At 45.9% G+C, this 27576-nt stretch overlaps 1 protein-coding gene across 1 annotated transcript in view; it reads left to right on the top strand.

The window, feature by feature from the left end:
• The first annotated feature begins 5868 nt into the window (after nucleotides 1-5868).
• The window catches only part of AHRR (aryl hydrocarbon receptor repressor), a 74337-nt gene continuing 52629 nt past the window's right edge, over nucleotides 5869-27576 (top strand). Inside the window, exons 1-2 of the mRNA XM_054578224.1 lie at nucleotides 5869-5933; nucleotides 14780-14961. Coding sequence (XP_054434199.1) covers nucleotides 5872-5933; nucleotides 14780-14961 — 244 coding nt within the window. The 5' untranslated portion in view covers nucleotides 5869-5871. The remainder of the gene's footprint in view (nucleotides 5934-14779; nucleotides 14962-27576) is intronic.

Here is a 27576-nt window from a genome sequence, read left to right as displayed (position 1 = left end):
TCTGTCTCCATGGACTTGCCTGTTCTGGACATTTCATATCAATGGAGTCAATGCTTGCTCTTTTGTGGCTTGCCTTCTTTCATGTAGCATCATGTTTTCAAGGTTCAGCCATATTGTAGCATGAGAACATGCCTTTTATGACCGAGTAATAGCCCGCTGTATGGAGAGAGCCCATCTTGTTTATCCATCCACCAGATGATGGACATTTGAGTTGCTTCCCTTCCCGGCTCCTGTGATGTGTGGCTGTGAGCATTTGTGTGCCAGGTTTTCTCTGAACATGTTTTCAGTTCTCTTGGACATCCACCTGGGAGTGGGGTTGCTGGCTCATATGGTAATTTTGTGTTTAGCTTTTTGAGGAAATACCACACTGTTTTGCACAGCAACTGCACCACTAACAGAGCACAAGGGTTCCAATTTCCCTACAGCCTCACCAAGTCTTGTTATTTTCTATTTATTTTGCTACAGCCATCCCAGGGGGTATGATGTGGTATCTCATAGTGGTTTTCATTTACATTTCTCCAGTGACTAATAGTATTTAGCATCTCTTCCTGTGTTTGTTGACTATGTCTATATTTTCTTTGGAAAAATATCTATTCAAGTTGTTAGACCATTTTTAAATTGGGTTGTTTGTCTTTTTGTTGTTGAGTTGTAGGAGTTCTTGGTTTAGTGTGAGTACTAGACCCTTATCAGTGTTATTATTGGTAAATATTTTCTCCTATTCTGTGGGTTGTCTTTTCACCTTTTTAAACAGTGTTTTTTAAAGCACAGATTTCAGTTTTGATGAAGTCTAACTTGTCTATTTTTTTTTCTTACTTATGCCTTTGATAACATTTCTAAGAATCCATTGTCAAATTTAAGGTCATGAAGACATATCTTTAAATTTTATTCGAGAGTTTTATAGTTTAACTTTTACACTTCGGTCTTTCAACTAATTTTGGTTAGTTTTTTTCATATGGTGTGAGGTAGGGATCCAGCTTCATTCTCTGGCCTGTAGATATCCAGTTGTCCCAGCACTATCTGTTAAAGAGACTGTCTTTCCCCATTGAATGGCCTTGGCACCCTTGCTGAAAATCAATTGACCACAGTATGCCTATCCTTATGGTGCATTTTGTTTCTTTTTAATGCCTTAAAAATTATTATAGGTATTTTCAAATCTTTTACTAAAAAAGACACAGTTTTATAATGAGCCCAATTTATTCATCAGCCAGCATAGATGGTCAACTATCCATATTGGCTGGTCCAGTTCCATTTAGACCCCACTCTGCTCCCTGGCTGTGGAAGCAAATCCCTGACATGTCATTTCTTTTGTATGTGTCTTAGTGTGCATCTCTAAAATATGTGCACTTTAAAAAATTAGCTTTCTGTATTTTTAACTTAATGTTTTGTGTGATGTGAGAGGCTTAAGTATAAAGAAATATTAACTAAGACAATGGGGTAACTGCAGAGGGGAAAAGAGGACCCTGAAGGGTTCTCCAGGGCTGAACAAGCTGAGTAGCACACTTGGACGTGGAGGGCCCTCTCCAAACCTGGCTGCAGGCCTCCTTGGAGACAGTATTGTTAAGCCCCCTGGTTGGTGAAGTTCACTGAGCCCCAGCCTCTGGCAGTGGTGGTCGGAAACATTGGAAACCCTGGAACCCGAAGTGCCTCACTCGAAGTTACTGGCAGTGACACATCGTGCTAACTTCAAAGATGAAATACTTGAGGGGTCCAGCCCATGAGTGCAGAGCAGCACAGAGGGTGAATGTGGAGCCTGGGGCAATACTGTTTCTACAGCTCCATGAGTTGTGAAGGAACCTTACCCCACCGCACTTCCCTGCCTGGCCTTTGTGCTATCCTTGCCATACGCTTGACATCTACATATGTTATAAACCCCACGATACATTGTCGTCATTGTTTTTAAACAGTTGATGATCTTTTAGAGATATTTCATAGGAAGAACAAATCCATGCTTTGTGTTCCATGTTACCATCTGGTATCGGTTTCCTTTGGCCTGGAGACACCCTTTCACATTTCTTCTAGTGTGGGTCAGCTGGAAGTGAATTCTTTCAGCTTTTGCATGTCTGAAAAAGTCCTCATTTCACCTTCATTTTTGAAAGGCATTTTCACAGGGCATGGAATCCTAGGTCTCAGTGATTTTTCTCTCCGTACTTTCAGGTCAACACCCCACTGTCTTCCCGCGCACATGTCTCTGACGAGGCATCTGCTGTCATTCTCACCTTCGTTTCTCTGCCCAGTGACTGTTTCCTCTGGTGGGCGCTGAATTATTCTATTTATTGCTGGTTATGAGCATATGATTATGATGTGCCTGGGTGTCATTTCTTTCACATTTTTTATATTTGGGGGTCATTGACCTTTTGGGATCTGTAGGTTTATAGTTTTCATTACATTTGGAACAATTTCTGCTAATACTTCTTAATTTTTTCCCTTATCACCTTCTTTACCACCTATTCCTTTGGGTCCTAGTTACACCTCCTGAAATACCTAAGTATTTCATTTTTATTTTGGTGCTATTGTAAATGGTACTGTATTCTGATCATTCATTGCTAATCTATAGAAATACAGTATGCTTACATGTATTATTCTTATCCTGTGACCTTGCTGAACTCGATTATTGGTTATCAGAGATTTGTCTTAGTAAAGTTGTTGGAATGTGCCACCATGTGTTTCTGTGAACATGGAATATGTTTCTTCCCTTCCCAGCTTTGTGACCTGTCTTTTTGTCACCTCCTTGTCCTAACTGGTGCACAAATGAGATACTTGATGGAAATGGGATGGAGGATGCCCTGGCCTTGTTCTATCTCAGGGGAAGTACTCAGTCTTCCGCTGTTGGGTGCGGTGCTGGCTGCAGGCTTTTTTGTAGATAACTTCCTCAGGTTAATTGAGTTAATTACCTCAATTAACCTGAGAATTCTTAGTTTGATGAGAATTATTCATTATTATGAATAATTTTGATTTTTGCCAAAGCTTTTTTGCATATATTGAGGAGACCATATGTATTTTTCTTTGGTTTATTGATATAGTGAACTACATTGATTAATTTTTGGATGTTGAAGCAACCTTGAATTCTTTGGATAAGTCTCACTTGTTATGTATTGTCCTCTTTATTTATTGCTGGATTCCATTTGCTAATATCTAATTGAGGATGGTGTGCCTATGTTCACAAGGGATATTGGTCTGTAGTTTTTTTTTCTTGAAATGTCTTTGCTTTTTGGTATCAGGATGATGCTGAACTTACACGTGAGTTGCCACTTTTAAATTACATTTTCAGTTTTCTGCCAGAGGTTGCAGAGAATTGGTATTTATTTATTCCATAAATTGGTACAATCTACCAGTGAAATCACTGTTATGGTTGTTGTTATTGGAATAGATACAGGACTAAACAGGCTATTTTTTCTTGAGTGAATTTTGATAGTGAGTTTCTTTCAAGGAATTCATCCATTTTATCTAAATTGTTTAGATAATTTGTGGGGATAGTATCTATCTCCATCAGCTCGGGCTGCCATAACAAAATACCATAGACTGGGCAGCTTAAACAATAGAAATTTATTTCTCACTGTTCTGGATGCTGGGTGTCAAAGAGCAGGGTGCTAGCTAATTTGGTTTCTGATGAAAGTCTCATCTTGGCTTGCAGATGGCCACCTTCACGTGGTAACAGGAGAGCTTTTTCTTCTTACCAAGGCAACAGTTCTATTGGGTCAGAGCTCCACCTTGATGACCCCATTTAACCTTAATTACCTCCTAAAAGGCACTGTCTCCAATACAGTCAAGTGGAGGATTAGGACCTCAACATATGAATTTTGGGGGGACACAACTAAGTCTATGGCAGCATTCTCTTATTTCCCTTCTGCTGTATGTGGGGTCCGTAGTGATGTCCCTTATTTCATTCCTGATATTGGTAATTTGTCTCTCTGTTTCTTGGTCAGTCTGGCTAGAAGTGTATCAATTTTGTTGATCTTTTCAAAGAACCAACTTTTGGCTTTAGTGATTTTTTTCTATTTTTCTGTTTAAGAGTCATTGATTTTTTTCCTCTTTATCATTTCCTCCTTTTTTTTTTTTTTTGCTTGATTTGGATTTATTTTCTTCTAGTTATTTAAAGTGGAAACTCATATTACTTATTTGAAATCTTTTTTCTAATGTAAATGTTTAATGCTGTCCGTTTCCATCAAAGTACTGCTCAGCTTGTATTCCACAAAGTGTGATATGTTGTATTTTCATTTTTCATTCAGTCCAAAAGACTTTTAAATTTCTTCGAGTCTTTCTCTTTGATCTACGGTCATTTAGAAATGGGTAACTTTCCAAATATTTGGACATTTTTGATATATCTTTGTAGTTTTTAATTCCATAATTGTCATCACACATACTTTATATAATGTCTATTCTTTTACATTTGTTTTAATTTCCAGAATATAGTCTGTCTTGGCAAATGTTCTGTGTACAAAGGATGTGTACTCTGCTGTTGTTGGGTGGAGTGTTCTGTAAGTTCCAATTAGTTCCTGCCTATTGTTGTTTGGATGGTCTATATCCTTTTGATTTTGCTTACTTGTTCTATTGATTACTGAGAGAGTAATGTTGAAGTCTCTGATGAATTATCTTCTCTGTTTTATCAACTTTTGCTTCATGTATTTTGAAACATATATGTTGTTAGGTGCATACACATTTAGGATTGCTAGGTCTTGTGGGAAAACTGAATCGTCTATCATTAGGTGATAACCCCCCTTGTCACTGGTAATCCCCTTTTTGAAATCTACTTTGTCTGAAATTCATACAACTACTGTAGCCTCTTTTGATTAGTGCTTGTATGGTGTGTCTTTTTCATCCATTTACTTTACCTGCTTACTTCTTTATATTCAAAGTGTGTTTCTTGTATTTAAAGTGGGTCCATGACAAATTTCTGAGATTCTTAAGGCACTTTCTGCGCAGGTTGGAAGTTGTGTGTTTGAGCCTGCCTGCTTTTCCAGATTGCACACACTTGAGGCCAGGTGAGGGCTCCTGACCTCCTCCCCATGCCTGTTGGCCCAGAACCTGGCATTGAGTGGCACTGCACACTCATCTGCAGGACGTGAGAAGCCTCCGACGTCCTCACTGCACGGAAACCTGAGTGACGGGCTAGGACACAGATAAGGGACTGCCCCTCAGGGGCCGCTGCTCAGAGTCAGGCCCCGGTGTCCAGCAGCGCTGGTGGAGGCCGGCAGGTTTGGTCAGCTGTGGAAGTGGTGCAGCTGTGAGTTAGTGGCCAAAGTGGAAGCTCCAGCTGTGGGTTTAAATGAGAGATTTTACGCAAAAAAGAGGAAGCCTATTGGCTCAGAAGTTCAGGGTCATAAGGGGGGATGGGAAGAGGAAGAAGATCCATCACAAAGGTCACGGAGAGAGGACTTGTAGTCCCGGGCCTGCACGGAGCCCTAACACTGTGCCTTGGCTGTGTGTATTGTGCTCGGGGCTTCATGCGGAATGGCTTCTGTGTTGTGACGGTAGGCCCACTCTGTTTGTCTACTGTAAGATTTTTGAGCCAGGCACAAGAGCACTGGGCTGTTCATTGTTAGCGGGGGTGATGTCACAGGTCCCCAGCCAGGCTGGGGGACCTTGATGCTCCCCGTTGAAGGGGAGATGCTGGTGGGGGGTACACTGAGTGAGGTGAGGCGTGAGGCGTGCCGGCCTGTGCTGGAAGTGCTGTGGGTCATCTTGCTCGAGTGGCGATGGAGGAGTGGGACCCCAGTGGTGGGGGCAGGACAGCGTGACGCCTCAATCCAGGCACAGGGACCTCCGCTGACATGTCTGCCTTTGGTGGTGTGGGGAGCCATGTAGGCACTGGGACCACCATAACATGACTACATGACTAACTTGATCCTCCCTTTCATTTTAGGGCCAAAGACGATGATCCCACCAGGGGAGTGCATGTACGCGGGGAGGAAAAGAAGGAAGCCCATCCAGAAACAGTAAAGTATCACCTTTTTTTTTTTTTTTTTTTTTTCTGATTGTTACTGATGAAGGGGGAAGGAAGGCGTTTGTGTTTTCATTGGCAAAAGTGAATTTTAGGTACAATGTGAGGGAGTGAGAGGTTTTGGTCACGCCTGCCTGGGAGGCGGAGGGGCTTGCAGGGCCTGGCTGGCGGCGCGCACCCTGGCTCCCAGAGCCGGAAGCCCCCGCTGCCCTCCTTCAGTGGTGACATGGGAGAGCCTGCTTTGGCTGCTCTCCTGACTGGGATGGAGCAAGAGGTGAGGGCCCAGTGATGCTTATTTGGCCAGAAGTGCACGTGGAGGGCTGTGACACCACCCTATGTGTGGCAAGCACCGAACCCCTCTTCCCATCCTCGGTGAGGACGCACCCAGCACCCCTTTGAGAGTTTCACCACAGATGAAAGGAGACCACCTGGGGACTCCCAGAACCCCCTGGCTTCCGCCCCCCACCACCTTGGGGACACATCACCGCTGCTCACAGTCCCTCTATCTGCTCGTGGCCAGCCCAGTGGGGCTCTGGGCTGTCGAGGTGTGAGGTCTATGGTAGCTGCAGGAATAACAGGGTTTGGGGGATGCCCTGCTGGGTGGTCAGCAGCGACCGGCATCCCAGAGGCCCACAGGCTGCCACTGGCTCCTCCAACAGGGGCTGCGCAGGTGTCCATTGTCAGCTGGGGCTCTGTGTGTGTAATACAGCTCTGTGTGTGATAAAGCTGTGTGTGTGAGATACAGCTGTGTATGTGTGTAATACATTTGTGTGCACATGTGTAATACAGCTGTCTGTGTAATGCAACTCTGAGTGGCTCTGTGTGTGCGCATGAGGCCGTGTGTGCAGACGCACACCTGTAGCATTGTCTGTGTGTAGGTCTGTGTTTCTGTGATCTCTTGGCCTCCGGTAGCTGCCGGATTTGGTGGGAGGTTCTCAGGAACATGGAGCCACCAGCCCCAAGGATTTTGGCAAGTGGATTTGTCACCTGAGTCTGTCATTTGGCCACTGTGGCCTTGACGCACCTCAGGCCTTAGGCAGGGTAGGTGCCGGGAGCAGAGTGAGGGCGTGGCCTCCAGGGGAGGCGGCCGAGGAATGCAGCTACGCGCCCCTGGACAGAGGGCAAGGCAGAGGGGTGCAGATGTGCGCCTGCTGCCAGCATCCATGCAGCAGTAGCGGGTTGTTAGCTTGCAGGAAGGTAGGTCAAGGCCCAGATCCAACTTGCACACACGTGCCTGAAGTGGGACTGCTCAGTCAATGATGTGGTCATTTGTGATGTTGACAGGTCACCAGACTGCCCGGCATTGGAGATGTCCCCTCTTCCCCAGCCTGGGCACACGGTATAGTGCAGACCGTGGTAATCGGTATGCTTTTGTCACAAGTGAGGTTTTGGAGCCATTGTATTTTCTTCTCTCTGAACTGTCTGTGTTGATAACTTCTGCTCATTTTTCTATTAAGTTGTTAACGTTTATGTGCTTCTTGAGCCTCAGTAATGTGTATACTAAGGAGACTAATTCTTGAGTGTGTTTCTAATATTGTTCCCTAGTTTTCTTTTTTTTTTAATCCTCACCTGAGAACACTTGTTCATTGCTTTTAGAGAGAGGGGAAGTCGGGGGTGGGGCGAGAAGAGAGAGAGACCTCAAAGTGAGAAAGAACCATCGATTGGTTGCCTTCTCGTATGCACCCCAACTGGGGATCAAACCTGAAACCTTGGTGTGTGCCCTGACCGGGAATCGAGCCCGTGACCTTTTGGGTGACAGAACAACTCTCCAACCGAGACACACCGGCCAGGGCTCCTCAGTTTTAATTTATTTATGGTGTTCTTTGTCATGCAGAAAAATTTAACTTTTATAAAGTTGAATTTAATCTTTTCCTTTGTGGCTAATTAATTTTACATCATAATTAGAAAGAGCTCTTCTTCATTTTTATAAAAGAATTTTGCAAATATTTCTTCTCAACTTTTATGGATTCCTTAAAAAAAAACTTAAATTTTGAGCCTTTGGGACTTTTTCTGGTGTAAGGAGTGGGGCCTGAATTGGTCTCATTCTTCTCCCCTATGGCCACTGGTTCAAATAAATGTAATTTATTTAAAAAATTTTTTTTTCCTTTTTATTGAACTTATTGGGGTGCCATTGGTTAAGAAAATTGTACAGGTTTCCAGTGCACAATTCCACAACACATCCTCTGTACAGTGTATTGTGTGTTCACTGCCTCAAGTCAAGTCTCTGTCCATCACCCTTTGTGCCCCCTGTACCCTCCTCCACCTCTCCCCAACTCCCCTCCCCCCCAGCAATCACCACACTTGTTCATGACCATGAGTTTTTTCTTTTTTTTCTTTATAGCTCGATCCCTCTACCAACTCACCCAGCCCCTCAATATCTGCCTCCCACCTGTCAGCCTGTTCTGTATCTATGTATCTGTCTGAATTTTGCGTGCTAGTTTATGTTGTTCATTACATTCCACATATGAGTGCAGTTATATGGTACTTGTCTTTCTTTGACCGGCTTATTTCACTTAGCATAATGCTCTCCAGGTCCATCCATGCTGTCACCAAGGATAAGATTTCCTCCTTTTTTATGGCTGAGAAGTATTCTATTGTATAAATGTACAATAGAAATGTACAAATGAAATAGAAATGAGGAGAGCTTTTTTCTCCCCCTAATCTCCTGATGGACACTGGGGTTGCTTCCGAATCTTGGCTATTGTGAATAATACTGCAATGAACAGAGGGGTGCATATATTCTTTCAAATCAGTGGTTCAGGTTTCTTTGGATATATTTGCAAAAGTGGAATCATTGGGCCATAAGTCAGTTCCATTTTAAATTTTTTTTTTTAGGTAAGTCCATACTGCTTTCCACAGTGGCTGCACCAGTCTGCATTCCCACAAACAGTGCACGAAGGTTCCCCTTTCTCCACATCCTCGCCAGCACTTGTTTGTTGATTTATTGATGATAGCCATTCTGACAGCTGTGAGATGGCATCTCACGGTGATTTTAATATGCATTTCTCTGATGATTAGTGACATTCACAGAGCTTCTTTTCATCTGTTTATTTGTCATCTGTATGTCCTCTTTGGAGAAGTGTCTACTGAGGTTCTTTGCCCATTTTTTTAAATTGGATTGTTTGCTTTTATAGTGTTGAGTTGTACAAGTTCTTCATAAATGTTGGATATTAACCCCTTATAAGATGTGTCATTGGCAAATATGTTCTCCGATTCAGTGGCTTGTCTTTTCATTTTGTTGGTTTCTTTTGCTGTGCAAAACTTTTTAGTTTGATGTCATCCCATTGATTTATTTCTCCTTTTGTTTCCCTTGCCAGAGGATATGTATCAGAAAAAATATTGCTACAAAAAATGTCTGAGATTTTACTGTGTATGTTTTTGTCTAGGCTTTTTATGGTTTCAAGAGTAATATTTAAGTCTCTAATCCATTTTGAGTTTATTCTTGTATATTGTGTAAGAAGGTGGTCTAGTTTTATTTTTTTGCATGTACTGTCCAATACTCCCAACACCACTTATTGAATAGACTGTCTTTACCCCATTGTATTTTCTTGCCTCCTTTGTCATAGATTAATTGACTGTAAAGGAACGAATTTCTTTCTGGGCTCTCTATTCTGTTTCACTGATCTGTGTATGTGTTTTATGCCAGTACCATGCTGTTTTGATTACTATGACCTTATAGTATAGTTTGATACCAGGTAGCGTGATTCCTACAACTTTGTTCTTCTTTCTCAAGATTGTTATGGCTCTTCAGGGTCTTTTGTGGTTTCATATAAGTTTTTGGAATATTTGGTCTAGTTCTGTGAAATATGTCATTGGTATTTTGATAGGAATTGCATTGAATCTACAGATTGCTTTGGGTAGTATGAACATTTTAATCACGTTAACTCTTCCTATCCATGAACATGCTATATACTTCCACTTATTTATATCTTCTTCAGCTTCTTTCAGTTTCTAAATTGAGCATTTTAGACTTGTGATTTGAGAAGTTCACGAGGAGCAGCTGGGTGTGTGCATATGTGCCGAGTATCTCCACAGGGATATGTTCTGGGAAACTGGGGGCCAGATGACTTCTGTTTTTGATGTTTGAGTGCAGGGCACCCAAGCCCGCAGTCCCTCCTTGTGAGTGAGCTACATCCCTGCATCCCAGCTGTGGTCCCAGCCTCCTCACCATGCCAGAGGGCTGCGGGGCTGCCCTCTGGAATCGGGGGTGGGTGAGGCATCTGTGCATGCCCATCTTTCCCCGGGAAGGTGTAGGTGATGAAAGTTGTGGAGCATGGGGTGAACAGAGAAGACAGAATTTGGCTGGACTTATACTCTCCCAGCTCCTGGGCAGAACCTGATCCTGAAAAGTTTCCTCGGGGCTGGATGCAGAGAGTGGGTGCAGTGAGAGTGGACCTTGGTGCTATTGGGTTCATGGGACTTCTGGATGCAGTGTGACTGTGCTCTCGCAGGGTGGCACTTTGAGCTCCTTGGGGTGAATGAGAGGTAAACATTCCCTTCTGTTGTCTGCGGTTTCCATCTTTATTGGGCTATAACTAAAGTACCTTGGGCTGCACAGATTTAAAGTGCACAGTCCAATTGGTTTTGACCTATGTAAACACCATGAAAGCATCACTGAAACCAAGGTCACAGACATGCCTATCATGCCCTGAGTTTCCCTGTCATTCCTTCCTGTACCTTGTCCCTGGAAACCTCTGATGTGCTCTGCCCTGCAGACTGGTTTGCATTTCCTGGAAGGTTTTGTAAATGGAATCACATGTCATTGTGTTGGGCTCCTTTCACTGGGCAGAATAACGTTGAGATTCCTCCATAGTTTGTGCGTCAGACTCCTACCCTACCCTGGAAGCTTCACGTTCATTTTTATTCATGGGCAGCAGAAACTGGGGCTGGTCCCAGTTTGGGGCCTTTGTGACTGCAGCTGCTGTGGACGTGAGTGTGCAGGTCTTTGTGTGGCTGTGTGTTTCCATTTCTCCTACTAGGAGTGGAATTACTGAGTCATATAGTGGATGCGTGTTTAACTTCTTAAGAAACCACCAAACTGTTTCTGAAGCAGTTGCACTGTTTACATCTCGGTGGCAGTGCGTGAGAGTCCTGGCTCCTCTGCAGTCTGTCCAGGACCTGGGACACTGGTCCCCTTAGCATCAGCCATTCTGGCTCTGTGGTTCTCAATCTGCATTTCCCTAGTGACTGCTGGTGTTGAGAATCTTTCAGGTGCTTTTTTGTCAACCACACATCCTCTCTGGTGAAATGTCTGTTTAAGTACTTTTCCTATCTTATTGGATTACTTGTCTTATCACTGAGTTGTAACACTTCTTTACATGTTCTGGATATAAGCTCTTCTGAATATTTTTTTTCCTATCTATGGCTTCCCTTTTGATCTTTGTAAGGGTGACTTTCAAAAGACATTGTAAAGTTTTTGATGAAAATCAATTTATCAATTTTTTTCTTTTATGATTTTTTGTGTGTGTTCTAAGAGTCTGGGACCACCCTAAAGTCACTAAGATTTTCTCGTAGTTATACTATAGGTTGTAGATTCAGGCCTATGGTCCATTTTAATTTTTGGATGTAGTGTGAGGTAAGTGTTCATGTTCAATTGTTTTCATGGATGTCTGGTTGATCAGCAGCATTTATTGAAAAGGCTTTTCTTTCCTATTGAATTGTTTTAGTAGTGTCTTTGTCAAATGAATTGACCAAAAATATGTGGGTCTATTTCTAGACTATTTTGTTCCATTGATCTATATTTATATCTTGTCTCTAGTACCAAATCATCTTGAATATTGTAGCTTTAGAGAAGGCTTAAAAGCAATAGGATAAGTCCTCCAACTTCGTTCTTTTTTAATGGGCTGTTCTAGGTCCTTTGCATTTCCATGCAAATTTAGAATCAGCTTATCAAATTTCTATAGAAAGTCCTGTTGGAATTTTAATTGCTTTTACATCAACTCTATAGATGAAGTTATGGGAGTGTTGCCACCTTAACGATACGAGTCTTCTGATCTATGAACATGGTATATGTTTTCAGTTATTTAGGTCTTTAAAATTTTTTCTCAATAATATTTTATTGTTTCGAATTAGGTGTCTGGGATATCTTTTGTTAGACTTATTCTAAGAATTTCATGTTTTTGGTGTCACGAGACTTCCTTTGTAACTCTCCTTCCACCTGAGCTGACTGCAGCTCCTCCTATACTGTTTCTGTGCTGATGGTGCTGTGTCCCCGGTCCCCATCACTTCCTGCTGAGTCTCTGCCCTGGTGGGTTGGAGCTTCCTGCATGTGTCCCTTACCCCATCCCTTCTCAACCACGTGGCTGTGGGACAGGCAGTTCCTGCTCTGGCCCCTGGGGCTGAAGTGGGCTGCAGGAACTGCATGAAGGGCAGCCAGGTGTTCTGGGAAAGTTTAAAAGAACAGATTGATGATTGACAAGTTCTTCAGACACCTATTTCTTCAGCAGGTGGGTGTCAGTCCCCTACGTGTCCCATGGCGGGAGGGGTAGGAGACTAGTCATGCTTAGCACGTTCTCTGGGGAGGCAGGTGGGTCTACATACAGGTGACCTTTGAGCCAGGGCTTCCTTCCCATTTCCCAGCATCTCTCCTCTTCTCTGATCCCACACGTGCCGTTGGTGCTACCTTGTTTCTGGGGATACCTTGGGGCTCTTTCACTGACAGGATGGGCCTCTTCTCTGGCCAGCAAGTGCCAGTCTGCACTGGAGTCTGCTCAGTTTATCTCCAAGTGTCTTGTCTATTTATGTTTTGGCTAGTGCTATAAGCAAATTTGGGGTAGGGGCCTCATTAAGACACACACACACACACACACACACACACACACACACACACACAGAAAGCAAAAAGATAACCAAAGATATGGGAGAAAATATTTGAAAATTATATATCTGATAAGGGACTTGTATCTAGAATATATAAAGAACTCCTACAACTCAACAATAAAAAGACAAATAACCCAATTGAAAGTGGGGAAAGGAATTAAATAGACATTTTTCCAAAGAAGATAGAAAAATGGCCAATAAACACATGAATGGATCCTCAACATTATTGGTCATTAAGGACGTGCAAATCAAAGCACATTGAAATACCACTTTGCACCAGAGACACTGTCTCTTGGAATAAAAAGAAACATCCCAAGTGTGGGCAGGATGTGAAGCAACTGAGTCCCTCCTGCTGGCAATGTTAAGTGGTATGGCCCTTGTGGGAACAGTTTGGCAGTTTTTCAAAAAGTTAAACACAGAGTCACATATCAACCCAGCTACTGCACTGCTGGGCTTATGTCCAAGGGAACTGAGCCCACATATTCAAGTGAAAACTTGGACATGGATTCACAATACCCACCCAGGGGAAGTAACTCAAATGTGCACGAGCTGGCGAGGGGATAGGCAAAATGTGGTAAATCCATGTGGAGGAACATTATTCAGCCTTAAAAAGGAACAAAGTTCTGATAAATGCCACACCCCGGGTGACTATTAAAAACATGATGCTCAGTGAAAGAAGCCAGACGTGAAAAATCCCACATGGTATGTTTCCACTTATGTGAAACATCCCAAACAGGCAAATCCTTGGAGATGAAGAGCAGATGGTGGTTTCCTGGGCTGAGAGGAGGGGAAACGGAGGGAAACTGGGTATGGGTTTTATTTGGGGGCGATGACAATGGTTTGGACCCTGATAGAGTTTGTGGTTAGATAACACTATGAATGTAGGAAATGCCACCAGACTGTACGCTTTAAATCGGTTAGTTTTATGTTATATGAATTATATCTCAACCCAAAAAGAAGTGACTGTGGGGTTGGGGGTGGAGGTTCTGCTATGGTCCTTGTGGCCGAGGTCCTCAGACAGCATGGAGGATGGCTTTGTAGACAGAACAGAGAGGACGGACCGTTTAAGGCCTGCTTTCAGTGTACTTACAAGTGAACACCCAATAGAAAGATAGGAAATTCTGGACAAAAGAGACCCACGGCTCCAAAGGTGGCAGGAGCCCAGGTAGGGTGGGCCCTGGAGCCAGCGCCCCCTCCCAGTAGCTCCAGTGCTCTGGCCGCCATTGAGGGGCAGAGGTTTCCTGTGATGAGAGCTAGGAAAGGTACCTGGGAGAAACTCTTCTGTGAGGGAGGATGTAGGGTCAGATGAAGGGGACCGTCTTCCTGGACGGCTTGAGGGTCAGAGGAGAGAGTTGGGGAGTCTGAGGTCAGGGAGGGTGGGCAGGGGACACTCCCTTTGAGGGGAGAGCAGGTCTGTTGTGGGCAAGGGGAAAAGGAGCCAGGAACTTGCCCTCCTGCATGGCGGCACAGCCCTTGATTGAAGGCCTTGGAGGGGTGGGTGGGACAGCACCCGTGGTACCCAGGGTTCTTACTTACCTTCACCTCATTCCCTTTCAGCCCCTGCTGTGTAGAGGGGAAACTGAGGCCCAGAGAGGCCACTTGTACCCAGACTGCTGGGCTAGGAATCCAGGTCCTAAGAAGGCTGTGTGTTTAGACACTGAGGAATTACTGAAAGAGGCTGAACAGACGCAGCCTAGGGCCGGATGTTTTTCTCCTGCTTTCAGGAAAGTTAGCGCAGAGAGGGCAAGAACCATGCTAGAGTCACACGGCTTGCACTGAGCCACGTTCTCAGGCCCCCTGTTCTCATTTCTCCATTCATTCCCTCCCAGTAATGAGAGGTAGTTGCTGAGGTGCGGTTTCAGATTCTTCCCATGCACGTCTTCAGGAATGGGTGAGTTTTAGTTCACTTCAGCACTTTTTCCTGATGGCAGTTCCATTTTGAAACAGGGACAGATTTCCACCTGTGTGGCCGATGGCCTCTGGTGGAGTCACCCAAGTCTGACCATGTTTGTTTCCCCACAGGAAGCCCGCTGGGGGGGCCGAGAAGTCGAACCCTTCCAAGCGGCACCGAGACCGCCTCAATGCCGAGCTGGACCACCTGGCCAGCCTACTGCCATTTCCACCAGATGTGGTCTCCAAGCTGGACAAGCTCTCAGTCTTGCGTCTCAGTGTCAGTTACCTCAGGGTGAAGAGCTTCTTCCAAGGTAGGGCTCTCACCTGTGCCCACCTGTGCTCACCTGTGCCCAGCTGGGACTCACCTGGTTTCTACCCTTTTTGCTAGGATGGTCCAGTTTGCACCTCTTGTCCTGGGTAGGCATTTCGAGGAGCAGCTCTGGCGGAAGGGGCAGAGCTGGTTCTCCTCCTCTTGGCCTCACTCACTGCCTGGGTCCTGGGGCTCCCTCACAACCCTAGGGCTTCGGGGGACTGGGTGGATCTGCTTCGTGCCCTGCTGTTGACCGGCGTAAGTCTCGGGGGCCGGCCTCCGTGGGGTTGCTTTGCCTGTCCTGGGTGCCTGGTATGCTCGCCCACATCTGATGCTCCGGGTCATGCTATTTTCCATGTGGCCTGGCTCAGCTCCTAAGAAAGAAATGTGGTTGTTACCAACTTCAAACCTATGACTGCCCCTCCCAGTCAATGAAGTATGAACTTTTTACGAAATCATGAACTTATGATGTGTCTTTGGGAGCAGGTAAGATAAATGTCTCTAGTGGGCATGTGTAGGCAACAGGGAGGGTAGGGATGCAGCAAACTGCAGAGTTCCCACTCTACCTCCCTACCTACCGTCAACTTCTGTACCTCCTCTTGCTGCTGAACAAAACGCCTTGGGCTGCAGTGAGGATGGACGTAGGTAAGGGCTGAGGCAGGGATGATGTGAACCAGGTCTGTCTACTTCCCACACCAGTGGAAGCAGTTTGCACGGAGATGTGACTGGGGCGTGACTCAGCCTCTGCCCTTTGCAAGCTTTCTCTGTTCCTCCAGGAGAGGGAGGGCAGCTTTCCTGAGGACTCAGCTCTGGCCGCCATGCACTCCAGTGGGACACTGATCCCTCCTCCATAGGGTCCCCTTGGCCTTCATTTCTTCTCACGGAGGAGGAGCCCCAAGTCCTCGGGCCACTGTTGGCCTCTGAGGGCCCCCGCTCTTTGTGTGAGAACTCTGCACGATTGGCCTCAGTTCCGCCCCAGCCTCTGTGTGAAGCTCGGCTGTTTATGTTCCCACCCTGCTCTGGGGCTGGTCCTGAGCCCCGCTGAGCCATCCTATTGTGGAAAGGCCATCTGCCCTCACGGGAGGCCGAGCACAAAGGCTTTGACTGTGGAATAGGCTGACCGGGGCTTGGTCCTGTGTGCTGGCAGCTGAGGCATCGGCCATGCCTGGGGCTCCTCTGGGGTGTCCCAGCTCCAGGTGTCTGTCACCAGATCCCAGTGGCTGGAGAGGCAAGCCCACAAAACATTTCCTGAAACATGGGTTTGGAGAACAGCAGAGAACGATGGGTGCCATGGGGTGGGGAGATTTTTTGGGGGTCACCAGGAGAGTCAGGTGGGCGGTAGGCCTTCCTGGAGGAGGCAAGGGGGCCAGGTGCCCTTTGCCAGCTGCACTGGGGAGTTGCTGCAACTCAGTGGGCCCTCTTCAGGGTCCCTACCTTCCCGCTGCAGTCTGGGCCCCTTCCCCAGGGGCAGAGAGATTTTCCGTTCCTACTCCGGCTGCACTGGGGCTTTACCACGCCCTGGGGTGCTGGGCTTGCTGCCGCCCTCTCCCCCGGCCTGCACCAGAACTCTCGCCCAGCCCCCTCCTCTCTGTGAGCACCCCAAGGGTCCCAGAGAAGCAACTTCAGTGGGTGCAGGTCCCATCTCGAACCTTTATAACTCTCAGTGTTCTGGGTTCTCTCCCTGGGTTCTGGGCCCACATATGGAATTATGTCTGAGTTGTGTCTGAATTCTCCTTCCCAGCATCCACAGTGTCAGGCTTGTGCCCGGCCTGTCCCCAGAAGTACCTTTATTTCCTTAGATTTCGGGGTATTGGTTGCCCTGGGACCTTGGGTCTCTGCTGAGCCCACAAAAACTTGCAAACTTGCAAGTCACTTGGTGTTTTGTTGTGAGGCAGGGTGATTGGCTTTGGGCTTCTGTATTCCTACTGGAAGCTGAAATGGTTTTAAATCACACTCCTTTTTGTAGTTAAAAAGCAACAGCCATCCGGCCACTGGGGCCTCGGAGGGGGGTCAAGGGGGTGCTGTTCCGGGTCGTCTGTGGGCTCAGCACTGGCTGCCGGGTCCTCGGGGGGCTTTGAGGAGACCAGGCATGTACCCAGCTTTCTGACTTGGCGTGTGGGCTCTGCATAGGCCTCTCGCTGACCCTCCTGCGTCCCTTCAGGGAGGAGGGTCTGTCGTGGGCGTGTGTGACAGCTCACCACAGGGGCCCTGCTGGTCTCCACAAACCTTAGATGCCCCCTGTGAAGGGTGTTGGCTGTGGGGACGCTGGAGGCGGTGCCCAAGTGGCATTAATGCTCTGCATCATCCTGTGACCCTGCAGTGGGTTCTTCGTCCGCCCTGTCCCCAGGTCCTGGCCAGCCCCAGTGCCCGTGAATTGAACACACGAATATTTTTAGCAGCAGGTATCTCAGCAGAGATGCTTCAGGGGTTTTGTTTTACTTTCCAGCAGTTTCAGTTTCACACTGAAATTTATTAATTTTATAAATAGGAAAAACTCACATGTGTAAAACAGCCAAGAAAAATCCCAGCCATGCCGCTGTCATCTTGATGTGGGGACTCCAGTCTCCCTGTCCTAGAAACCCGGTTGTGCTGGGGTTGCTGGATAGATAGCTCAAGTTCATCAAGTAATTGTTGAAATTGTCACTTAGTTCCTTGTGTATAAATATTATAACCAAACATTACACAGTAATTTATACAACCAAGGGGGAGCAGATGTCGCCCCTGCATGTGCTAACTGTGAGACAGTCCCCGGGGGGCGGGGTAGGCATCCACCAAGCAGCGAAGGAAGCCTGCTGTGGAAACACTGAAGGAGCAGCAGGACTTCTGTCTCTTCGGGAAAAGCTACATGACTCTGAGAACCAAGAAAGTAGAAGTTATTGGGCCCTGGCTGCCAGGACAGAAGGGCTGTGTTGAGAAAGTTGAGAGTTCCTGGGAGGAATGACCAAGGAAGCCCTGCAGGCGCAGAGCAGCACGTGGTCGGTCATCCACCAGGACTTTCTGCCTGACCTGATGCTGTGGGGGCCACATGGCCATGTCCTGATGCCGGGGGCCCCCCTTATTGGGGGCTCCAACCCCACGCCTGGTGTTGAGGTTAGTTTATGTAGCAACCTGGAGCATTATCTTGTGCAGGATGCCTGTGCTTTTCCAGGAGGGCTGTGATGTGATGAAGTTGAGAGAGTCACACATGATGATAGAGTGCCATCACATGGGGCACCTGACTTGCTTCTGTGAAGCGCCTGTTTTATGGCTGGAGCTCCTGGGCTGTTTGGACAGTTCAGTCCAGGTGTGGGACCACCCGATGGGGCTCTCAGTTCACCCTCCTCCCACTGACACACCCACGAAGACCAGACCCTCTGGCCGGGAGGTTGAGAGGGGACTGGTCACTGCCTCTCTGGAGGTGCCCAGCCAGGCCAGGTTGGTCGTCTTGGAAAGACTCTACTGTTCCCAGGAGTTCAGACAACTGTCCAAGTATCTGCCAGAATGTCTAGTTTTACCCAAAAGCATCTCACCGCCGACCCCACAGACCCCCGGGGGGACAGGGCCCCCACTGCCTGAGCCTGTGAGGCTGACTTCATGCTCTGCTCCAGGCTGGCCAGTCTGCAAAGCTCAGAGATGCCAGGAGAGCTTTGTGACTGTCACCACTGAGTGAAGTAACGAACCTATTTCTCCATCATCTTTTCTAGCAAGGACTCCAAAGTTGTACATTTTAGAGGAAATTTTAAGCACTTTCCTGAATTCATTTCCACTGTGTAGCTAGGAAAAAGTCACACTATAAAAATTGGATCTTAATCTGTGCTTCCTGACTCAGAAATGAATGAATTAATTTCATTACAGCTTCTATAAAAAGTCACCTTTGGGGAGGACATGAACTGGAAAGTTTCAGCCTCATAACAATGGCCTGAAAATTTCCAGTAATGTTTACTTTAGTGGTGACTTTCATGTATTTTTAAAAGACAGTGGGATTATTTTATTTTATTTATTTGGTTTTTGCCTAGAGCAAAGGGCTGGGGCTTCTGAGTTATAAACCCTCTGCTTGTACCCAAGAGCAGAGTTTTCCACTCGTAAATCTCATCACTCACAAGAGGGTGTTGTGGGGGAAGGTGGGCAAAGGAGAAGCATGAAGGACCCCCGAGGTGGGGCTGGAGCGGAGCTGGGTTCCTTCCAGGATGTGTGACCCCGGCATGTGTGGGTCCGAGAAGCCCCTTGCCCCCCTCACTTAGGCGGAACCGACAGTTAGGCCTGAGCATCCACTCATCCCAGAGACTCATTGGATCTAAGGGACAGTGCCTGGCACGGAGGAGCAGCACGCACAGATGACAGAGGGCTGATGTCCATGCAGGCCGGGCCCATGGATGGTGTCCCCCAGTGAGTCACACAGATGGGAGTGGCAGTGGGAGTAACAGATGTGTGCTCCTCATACCCTGGGGAGAAGTGCCAGGGAGAGGGGACCAATCTCAGTAAACACAGCTGAGAAGGGAAAGTTACAAAACCTGGAGGTTCTCCACACTGTGCGTCCCCACGGCATTCTTCACGTACCCTGTGCTTGAAACGGGGCCTCCTGTTCCTTTGAGTCTTTGTCCTCAGCCTCTGCCACCCCGTTCCACACATGGCTGTCCTGGAGCTCTGCAGGGTTGGCCCTGGTCCCCTCGGCACCTGCGCTGGGTGATCATCCCCACCATGGGCGGGCAGGTCCAGAAGTCCTCAGGTCACAAGTATATGTCCTGGGACCTGCACACAGGTGCCATGTTCATTAGGTGTCAGAAGGGAAATGTTCCTTGAGACCGTTAATGATCTTACAACCCCCAGGACTGAAGAGTATACAATTATTAAGCTAAATTGTACCAGTTTGCAACCTTCACTGAAGAGTCATCCTTCCCTTGGGAGCCCTGTTATGGACTGAATGTTTGACTCCTCACAAGTGGGCGTATTGAAGCTCTGACCCCCAGGGCGGCTGTCTTTGGAGGTGGGGTCTCTAAGGAGGTAGTTAGGGTTAAATGAAGTCACAAGGGTGGAGCCCCGATCCGATAGGACTGGTGTCCTTACAAGAAGAAATGCCAGAGCTCCCTCCGTCTCTCCCTCCCGTGGGGCTGAGGGAAGGCCACGTGAGGACACGGCGAGAAGGCCACGTCTGCAGGCCAGGGAAAGAGCCGTCCCTGGAAACTGAATCTGCCGGCACCCTGGTCTCGGACTCCAGCCTCCAGAATGTGTTTAAGGCATCTGTGTGTGACATCTTCTTAAAGCAGCCAGAGCAGACTGAGACGGCCCTGTGATGCCGCAGGGGTTTGGGAGAGCCTTTTCTCTTTTGAACATTCGGTGAGTTCATTCCCACAGGACAGATGTGGGTTGTTCCTGCCGGAGCCACTTCAGAAGACAGCTTACCCTGAGGCATTTCCAGCAAAGACACACTGGTTTTGAGCCATTCAGGCCCGAGAGCCAGTCCTGTGCCGAAGCCATGGTGACCATCGTGGCCACCTACCTCTCTGACCCCAGGGCCCCAGGAGGTCCCCACATAGTTGAGTGGAAAGCTTTCTCTTGATTATTTTATGCATCGGTTTTATTTTTCCTACCATCTCTTAATTACTTCCAGAAGATAAACCTGACCAAGAGGAGGAGCAGGCCCTCCGTTCATTCCTTCATTCACCTACTCCCAGGGACTCAGGAAGGAGCCAGGACGCAGGTCAACAGAAAACAGCTTTGACTTTCTCTCACTGCCCCAGCAAACCTGACAAAGCTTTGGGGGCTGGCTCCCCGTCTGTGCCTGGAAGAACAGGGGCAGCCCCAGGAGTTCTCTGGTTCCTTCCAGTTAATTTTGTGTCTTCCAGTCCCTGACCCCCAAGTAGGCTGAGCAGCAGGAGGGGAGAGGGGAGAACTGGGAGGGATCCCATGCAACTGGCACTTCAGTGCCTGGCACATGCTGGTAGGTCAAGATCCAGGGGCTCTTGGGTGCTTTTATGGTTTCTTGAGAGTACCTGGGTGTATGACTGCTGCTGTTGGCCAACTCGAGTTGTCCATTCTCTCTGGCTCGTCCCTAGCGTTTCCTTCTTTAGCCCCAGGTCTCCAGCCTCTTCTCAAGCCTGCAGGCACTTCCTGGGAGGATTTGAGATAGTCCAGGCCGATGTTTTGGGTGTGTGGCCCCACCTGCTCTTCAGGAAACATGCACCTTCCCACACTCAGCCCTACTGCCTGCCACGAGCTCCAGGTGCAGCCTTTGCTTCTTGGATTTCCTGAGTTAGAGAGACACCGGCCTTTGGTGTCCCCACTGGCCCCAGGAGGCAGATGGCAGGGCCTCACAGGGGTCCTCATGAAGCCCCTCTCACTGGGCACAAGGTGGAGAAAGAAGTGCCCCAACCTCTCCTGGTGCGGGTAGGGGCACAGGACTCACAACGCAGCCCCTCCAAGGTGAAACCCTTCTGCCAGCCTGAATGCCTCTCATCCCTGACACTAGCTTTGCAGCCCTGCCTCGGTCACCTGGAATCTCACTGTGGCGCTTGGATGTAGTTGGCACCTGTTGCCATGGGGCCTCAGCCAAAATTCAGACTAGAAGAGTTCCACATTAACAACCTGCTACAATGCCAAGTAAACAAAAGAGCCACCCTGTCTTCGGCGTCTGGTGGGGAAAATGGGCTCCAAATGCACAGTCTCTTCCATTTCCAGCAGCAAGCAGACAAGTAACCAGTCAGTCCAACTGCTGATAACAGCCAAAAATACAAGATAAAAATATCGGAAACCTTTTAAAATATGCTGATGAGCCAGCAAAAAACTAAGAAATACTCGGAGACCAAATCTAGGTGAAGCTGAGAACCCAAGGAGAACTCTATTAAAGGAAATTTTGAAGAAAGGGAATTCCAAGGTGGCAGATCTGAGATGCAAGGAGAAGGAAGATGAGAAGGTGGTGACTGTGGGTACATCAGGCCCCAACTGTATGAAGCAATAGCACTGCTACCTGGTAAGAACAAAGAGAAATAAATTATAGCCAGAAGAGCATATAAATTTGGAGTAGGAGATTTGTGTTAAATAGTTCAATGGTTCTTATATTAATTACCTTTGGAGGTTGATTAGCTAATTTACAATAAAATTTCCAGGATAATAATCAAGACAAGAGAAATGGGATTTAACTTTCAAACTAGTAGAGAGAAAAAAGTGGAATAAGAAAGGAAATCAACCAAAAGAAAAAAGACAAGAAAGGAGAGAAAAGAAACATGAAAGGGGTGGAACAAATAGAAAGCACTAAATTCTAAACAAGTTAATAAATACAGAAAATGTAGATGGACCAAGCATGCCAGCTAGTGGCCTGGGGTTTTGAGAGAAGATGGCTGTTCACAGAAGGCACAGGACAGGGGAGTGAGAGGGTGGAGAGATGCTAACTGGAAGAAATCTCATGAAACCATATTAATGTCAAAACACCAGCCCTGGCTGGTGTGGCTCAATGGATTGAGCGCTGGCCTGCAAGTCAAAAGGTCGCCAGTTAAATTCCCAGTCAGGGCACATGCCTGGGTTGCAGGCCAGGTCCCCAGTTGGGGTTGCTTGAGAGGCAACCACATATTGATGTTTCTCTCCCTCTCTCCCTTCCTTCCTTTCTCTCTAAAAATAAATAAAAATAAAATCTTTTAAAAAAATCATTTTTTGGGTAACAAACATTACTGGAAATCGAAAGACAGTGTCCTCACATAATGATTAGAACATTCATTTCATCAAGCAGATAAAATAATCTTAAATTTGTGTGCTCCTAATAACCTCAAAAACAAAACAAATACAGACAGAGCTCTAAGGAAAAATAATTCATGAATTCATCAGAGAGAAAGAGTTAAGTAATTCTCTCAGTTTTTAATAAAGAAAATAAATAAAAATCAGTGAAGATTACAGACTATTTGAACGATGCAAAAAAAAAAAGGCTTAATCTAATGGATATATATAAAACACTTTAGTCTAAAACTACAGAATTTACATATTTTCAAGCCCATATAAAAGTTGAAATATATTGAAAACAGATTGGTCAATAAAGCAAGTCTCAATAAATTTTGAAAGACAAAATCATGGCGAATGTGTGGTGAGAACTTAATGCAGTTAAGCTGGACATCAATAATGAAAAGATGACTTGAAATCCCTCACATTTGGAAATAAACACTCTTGTAAATAACTCATAGTTCAAAGAAGAAAACGTAGTGGAATTTAAAATATATTCACAAACTAAAATATGTGGGAGGTACCCAACACAGTACTTACAAATAAATAACTTTAAGTGTTCATATAAAAGAAGAAAGGCTGAAACTTAATGGTCTAAGCCAGGGGTGTCCAACCTTTTGCCATCTCTGGGCCACACTGGAAGAAGAGTTGTCTTGGGCCACACATTAAATACATGTGACATGTAATCACAAAAAAATCTCATAATGTTTTAAGTAAATTTATGACTTTGTATTGGACCACATTCATAGCCATCCTGAGCCACATGTAGCCTGTGGAACTCAGGCTGGACACCTCTGGCTAAGCATTCAGCTTAATAGTTTTGATAAAGAAAAGCAAAATAAACAAAAAGAGAGTCAAAGAAAGAAAATAATAAAGGAAGATATTGGTGAAATAGAAAACATACAATGGAGTTCCTTTAAATGATAAAATTTACAAAGGTCTGGTGAGACTAATAAAGGAGAAAAGAAAAACAGTGTCAGGAATGTCAAAGGGACACAATGATAGATGATGTTGATATTTCAAATATAATTTGAGGCTACTATGAACAAATATATGCCAATACATTTGAAAACACATATGACTAAATTCCTAGAAATACAGGTTAAAATTGACTCAAGAAGAAATGGAAAACCTGAATAGTCATATGACCATTAAAGAAGCTGAATCAGTTAAATCTTTCCCCAGACAAAATCTAGGCCCAGAGAGGTTTAAAACAATTTCTACCAAATACTAAAAGGAAAATAATTTTGCTCTCTACTGAATCCTGCGGTGTTGTGTTGTAATTGGAGGTATTGGTATGAAATCATGGATTTTGAAATATGTAAATATAGACATAAATATATGAGGTCTCTCCAGGAAAAGTCCAGCCATTGTTAATATAACAAGAATGGTTTGCATGGCATCAATGTAAGCTGGCAGCCAAGGAGAGTGGACTGGAATGCACATGTGCAAACAATGACTACTTCACTGTACTAGTCAGTAGGGGTCGTAGACACTGTTGAGTGAGCGTGTGTACTGTGTGGTCATTGCATTCAAAATGAGCAAGTAGAGCAAAGAATCTGTATCAGATTTTGCTTTAAGCTTGCATATCCCTCCATGGAAACCATTCAGATGATTCAGAAGGCTTTCAGGGACAATGTAATGAGTGCAGTGCAAATAAAGATGTGGCACAAACTCTTCAAAGATAGTCAATAATCTGTTGAAAGTGATCCATGTTCTAGAGGGCCTACAATAAACAAACCACCTGAGAATGTTGAACATGTACATGTTGTAGTCAAGAAAGGTCAGCGACTGACAGTGCAAGAACTATAAGTTGATCTGGGGATTCCAAAAACTACTGTGTCTGAGATTATGATGCAAGATCTTGGCATGGAACACGTCATGGCAAAATTCATTCCACAGCTCCTGCTACCAGAGCAGAAGGAACATCGTGTTGCAGTTGCCAATGAATTGATTCAAACTGTTACCAATGAACCAGATTTCCTCAGTGAGGTTCATAATTGGAGGTGAATCGTGGGTCTACAGCCATGATCAGGAAAAAAGACCCAGTCGTATTTTGTATCCTCTTCAATAAATGTCTCTATTTTTCACATTACATGGCTGGATACTTTATGAATAGACCACATGTATGCATAAATGTGTGTGTTCTAGCTCTGTCCATTGATGAGAGCTGGGAGCTGTTACACCACAGGGTCAGTGACAACTCACATTCAGATCTTGGTTTCTAGACGCCATTAAAAGGAACAAGGGCTTTTTTTTTTTTTTTTGGCCTCCTTCTAGAATCAGAGCAGGGAAAGTACAAGAGAAGCTTAGAGCATTCGGGCCAGAAAGCAAGGCTGTTCTCAGACAGTGATGAGAACATCATGGGACACAGAGCCATCCAAAGGGGCTGCACTGGTCATAACTGGGACAATTTCAACATTAACATGAGTAAGGATAGTAATAGATTATAACTCAGTGAATAAAATAGGATTTCATAAGTCGACATTGATCTGAGTAAATGAACATTAAGGGAAAGCTCCTCCTTATAGTAAGCTGGTAACTAATAGGAGATAGAATTCTAGATAGATGGCTGTGAGTAGAAGGGATGAATTGTAAACTCACTAGTTGGTAACCATTCAGGCAAGAAACATCAAAGATGCTAAAATTAGTGTATCAAATTGGGGGGAGAAGTGGGATTTTTGTAGTCTTGAATCATCTCCCAACAAAATACAAATGAATTACAAAGGGAAGAAACTTAAGAATGAACACACCCAGCACATACTCTCCTAAGTAATCAAATTTGACCCTGCCGAGGGAATAAGCTGACATCGTGCATGAGACAAACACATGGTCACTTCTGTCATATTGCAGCTGAAGATGAATAACCTTGATCTAACCATGAGGAAACACCAGACAAACCCAAATGGAAGAGCAGCCTGCAAAACAACTTGCTATAATGATTAAAATAAAGGTCATATAGCCAAGGATGGACAAAGGAGCACTGTGGATGGAGGGGGATGGAGTGGTGGGACAGCAGGACCAGAACCCAGGCTAAATGGATGTTCATGGGACACTAGGCAGAACTAGCGTGGAGTCTCTGGGCAAAGGATATTTGGGGCGCTTTGTACTGTTCTTATTACTTGCTTGTAAATCTGATATTGCCTCAAAACATAAACAGAAGAAGGAACAAAGAAAACTGCACAACCGAAAATTTGCTCTGAGTGTATGAATGGTGGGGCTCCTAGAGGGCCCGTGGAGAGAGCAAGTCCCCCTGGGAAGGGAGGACAGGAAGACAGCGAGGGCGGGTGTTCAGGGCAGTGCTAGACAGGGCAGCTGTGTTTGGGGAGCATGGTGTGCTTGTCAGGGTTTGCGAGGCAAGAGATGTTTAGACCTTTAGGAGTACTTGGCATTTTCAGGCACCCAATCCTTTTGTCAAGAGAAATATGGGAAGAGCCAGCGCTTTCTTCACAGCCACCATTGCCACCAACCATTTCACAAATGTGGTCTGAGCAGAGGGGGGTGGTCAGCCAGGACCAGGGGAGTGGGTGGCTGTGGCCATGAGGACTGGGGTGTCGCCCCAGCAGGACGGGGTGCAATGGAGCAAAGATGGATCCCCACCTCAGATGAGGGTACTCTCCTGACCACACAGCAGCTTGTGGTTTCCCTACAGCCACACCCTGGCCGGTCCCTCAGCTTCTCCAGGTCTTTTCATCAATTAAGTCTGTATCTATTGATGATGAATTATGCGTGACGGATAGGAATTGAAATGTGATTGATTTGTGAGGAAACCGAGGGTGATGATGACTGACAGACCAACTTCAAGTCGGAGTCATTTGCCAACCTGGGTAACTGGAGACTGGGCTTCCAGTTTTTACTGTATAAACTTACTGTAAATTTACTATACATTAATGACTCATGAGGGAGTCACAGGCTGCCTGACAGCTGAGCCGAGCACCCCTCTGAGGTCCAGGATGCCGGCCCATGGGTGCACAGCTCTGGGACTGCTGTCAGCTGGGACTGCTACTGAGAGCTCTCTGTGGGGCTGTGCCTCCGAGGCTCTGTCCTGTCTGAACTCTGGCCAGGGTTCCCTGACTGTTGCTGTGTGAGGTGCTGGGTCCTGCTTGGTAGCTCGTGTGCCTCATTTTCACAGCTGCACACTATACAATTATTGATTGAACAAATACTGGAATTTTTAAAAGCACCAGGGCACCTTCTTTTTCTTTTTTCTTTTTTTGGTTTTGTTTTGTTTTGCAAAACTTCCCTTGAACTGTTGGCTTGACACTGGTGCACTTTCCATCCGATGTGTTGAAACTCAACAAAAGCACCCAAATAGTTGGCTTCTTCCAGGTGCTTTACACCATGAACAGAATGTGGACCCACAATGAGTATAAATAACATTCCTTTTATCTTTTTCTTTCCGAAGAGTTATTCTTGGTTGCACTTTGCACTGTGGAATGGGGATTACGGACAAGAAGGGTGCGTTTTTGCTGCAGAACCTGTGACCAACTTTCCACAGAGCCTCCTGTGGGTTTCAGGGAGGAGTGACCTCAGACAGTGGTTAGAAATGTGTCCTCTTGACTAGAGAAAACCAGGCTCGCCAGTTGCAGCCTCCCCATCACCACCGGCTCTGAAGAAATGCATTTTTGGTGGTTCTTTGAGCCAGATTGCAGTGTGAAATGCCAACAGCTTGCCCGGTGCATTTTAGAAAATATGGAAGTTCTTTCTATAGACAATGAACAACTTGATGCATATACATTATGGAACATGTTCTCATTTTCTAAGTATGTGAAATGCACATGTTTATTTACACTCCTGAGGAGTTTTCTTTTCTAAGGGAATTTAGGACTTTGAACAGCAGTTTTAATCCCTTCTCCCCACAAACTGTACCAGTAAGAAGGGTGGACAAGCATTTGGAAGGACATATACCCACGCCAAATCCCACATGCTGGGA

Source organism: Pteronotus mesoamericanus, unplaced genomic scaffold (genome assembly GCF_021234165.1).
Source record: "Pteronotus mesoamericanus isolate MK-2021 breed Mesoamerican mustached bat unplaced genomic scaffold, CSHL_Meso_final contig_50, whole genome shotgun sequence".
Taxonomy (NCBI): domain Eukaryota; kingdom Metazoa; phylum Chordata; class Mammalia; order Chiroptera; family Mormoopidae; genus Pteronotus; species Pteronotus mesoamericanus.
The sequence above is the reverse complement of the archived record's forward strand: the minus strand, read 5'-3'. Positions and strand labels throughout refer to the sequence as shown.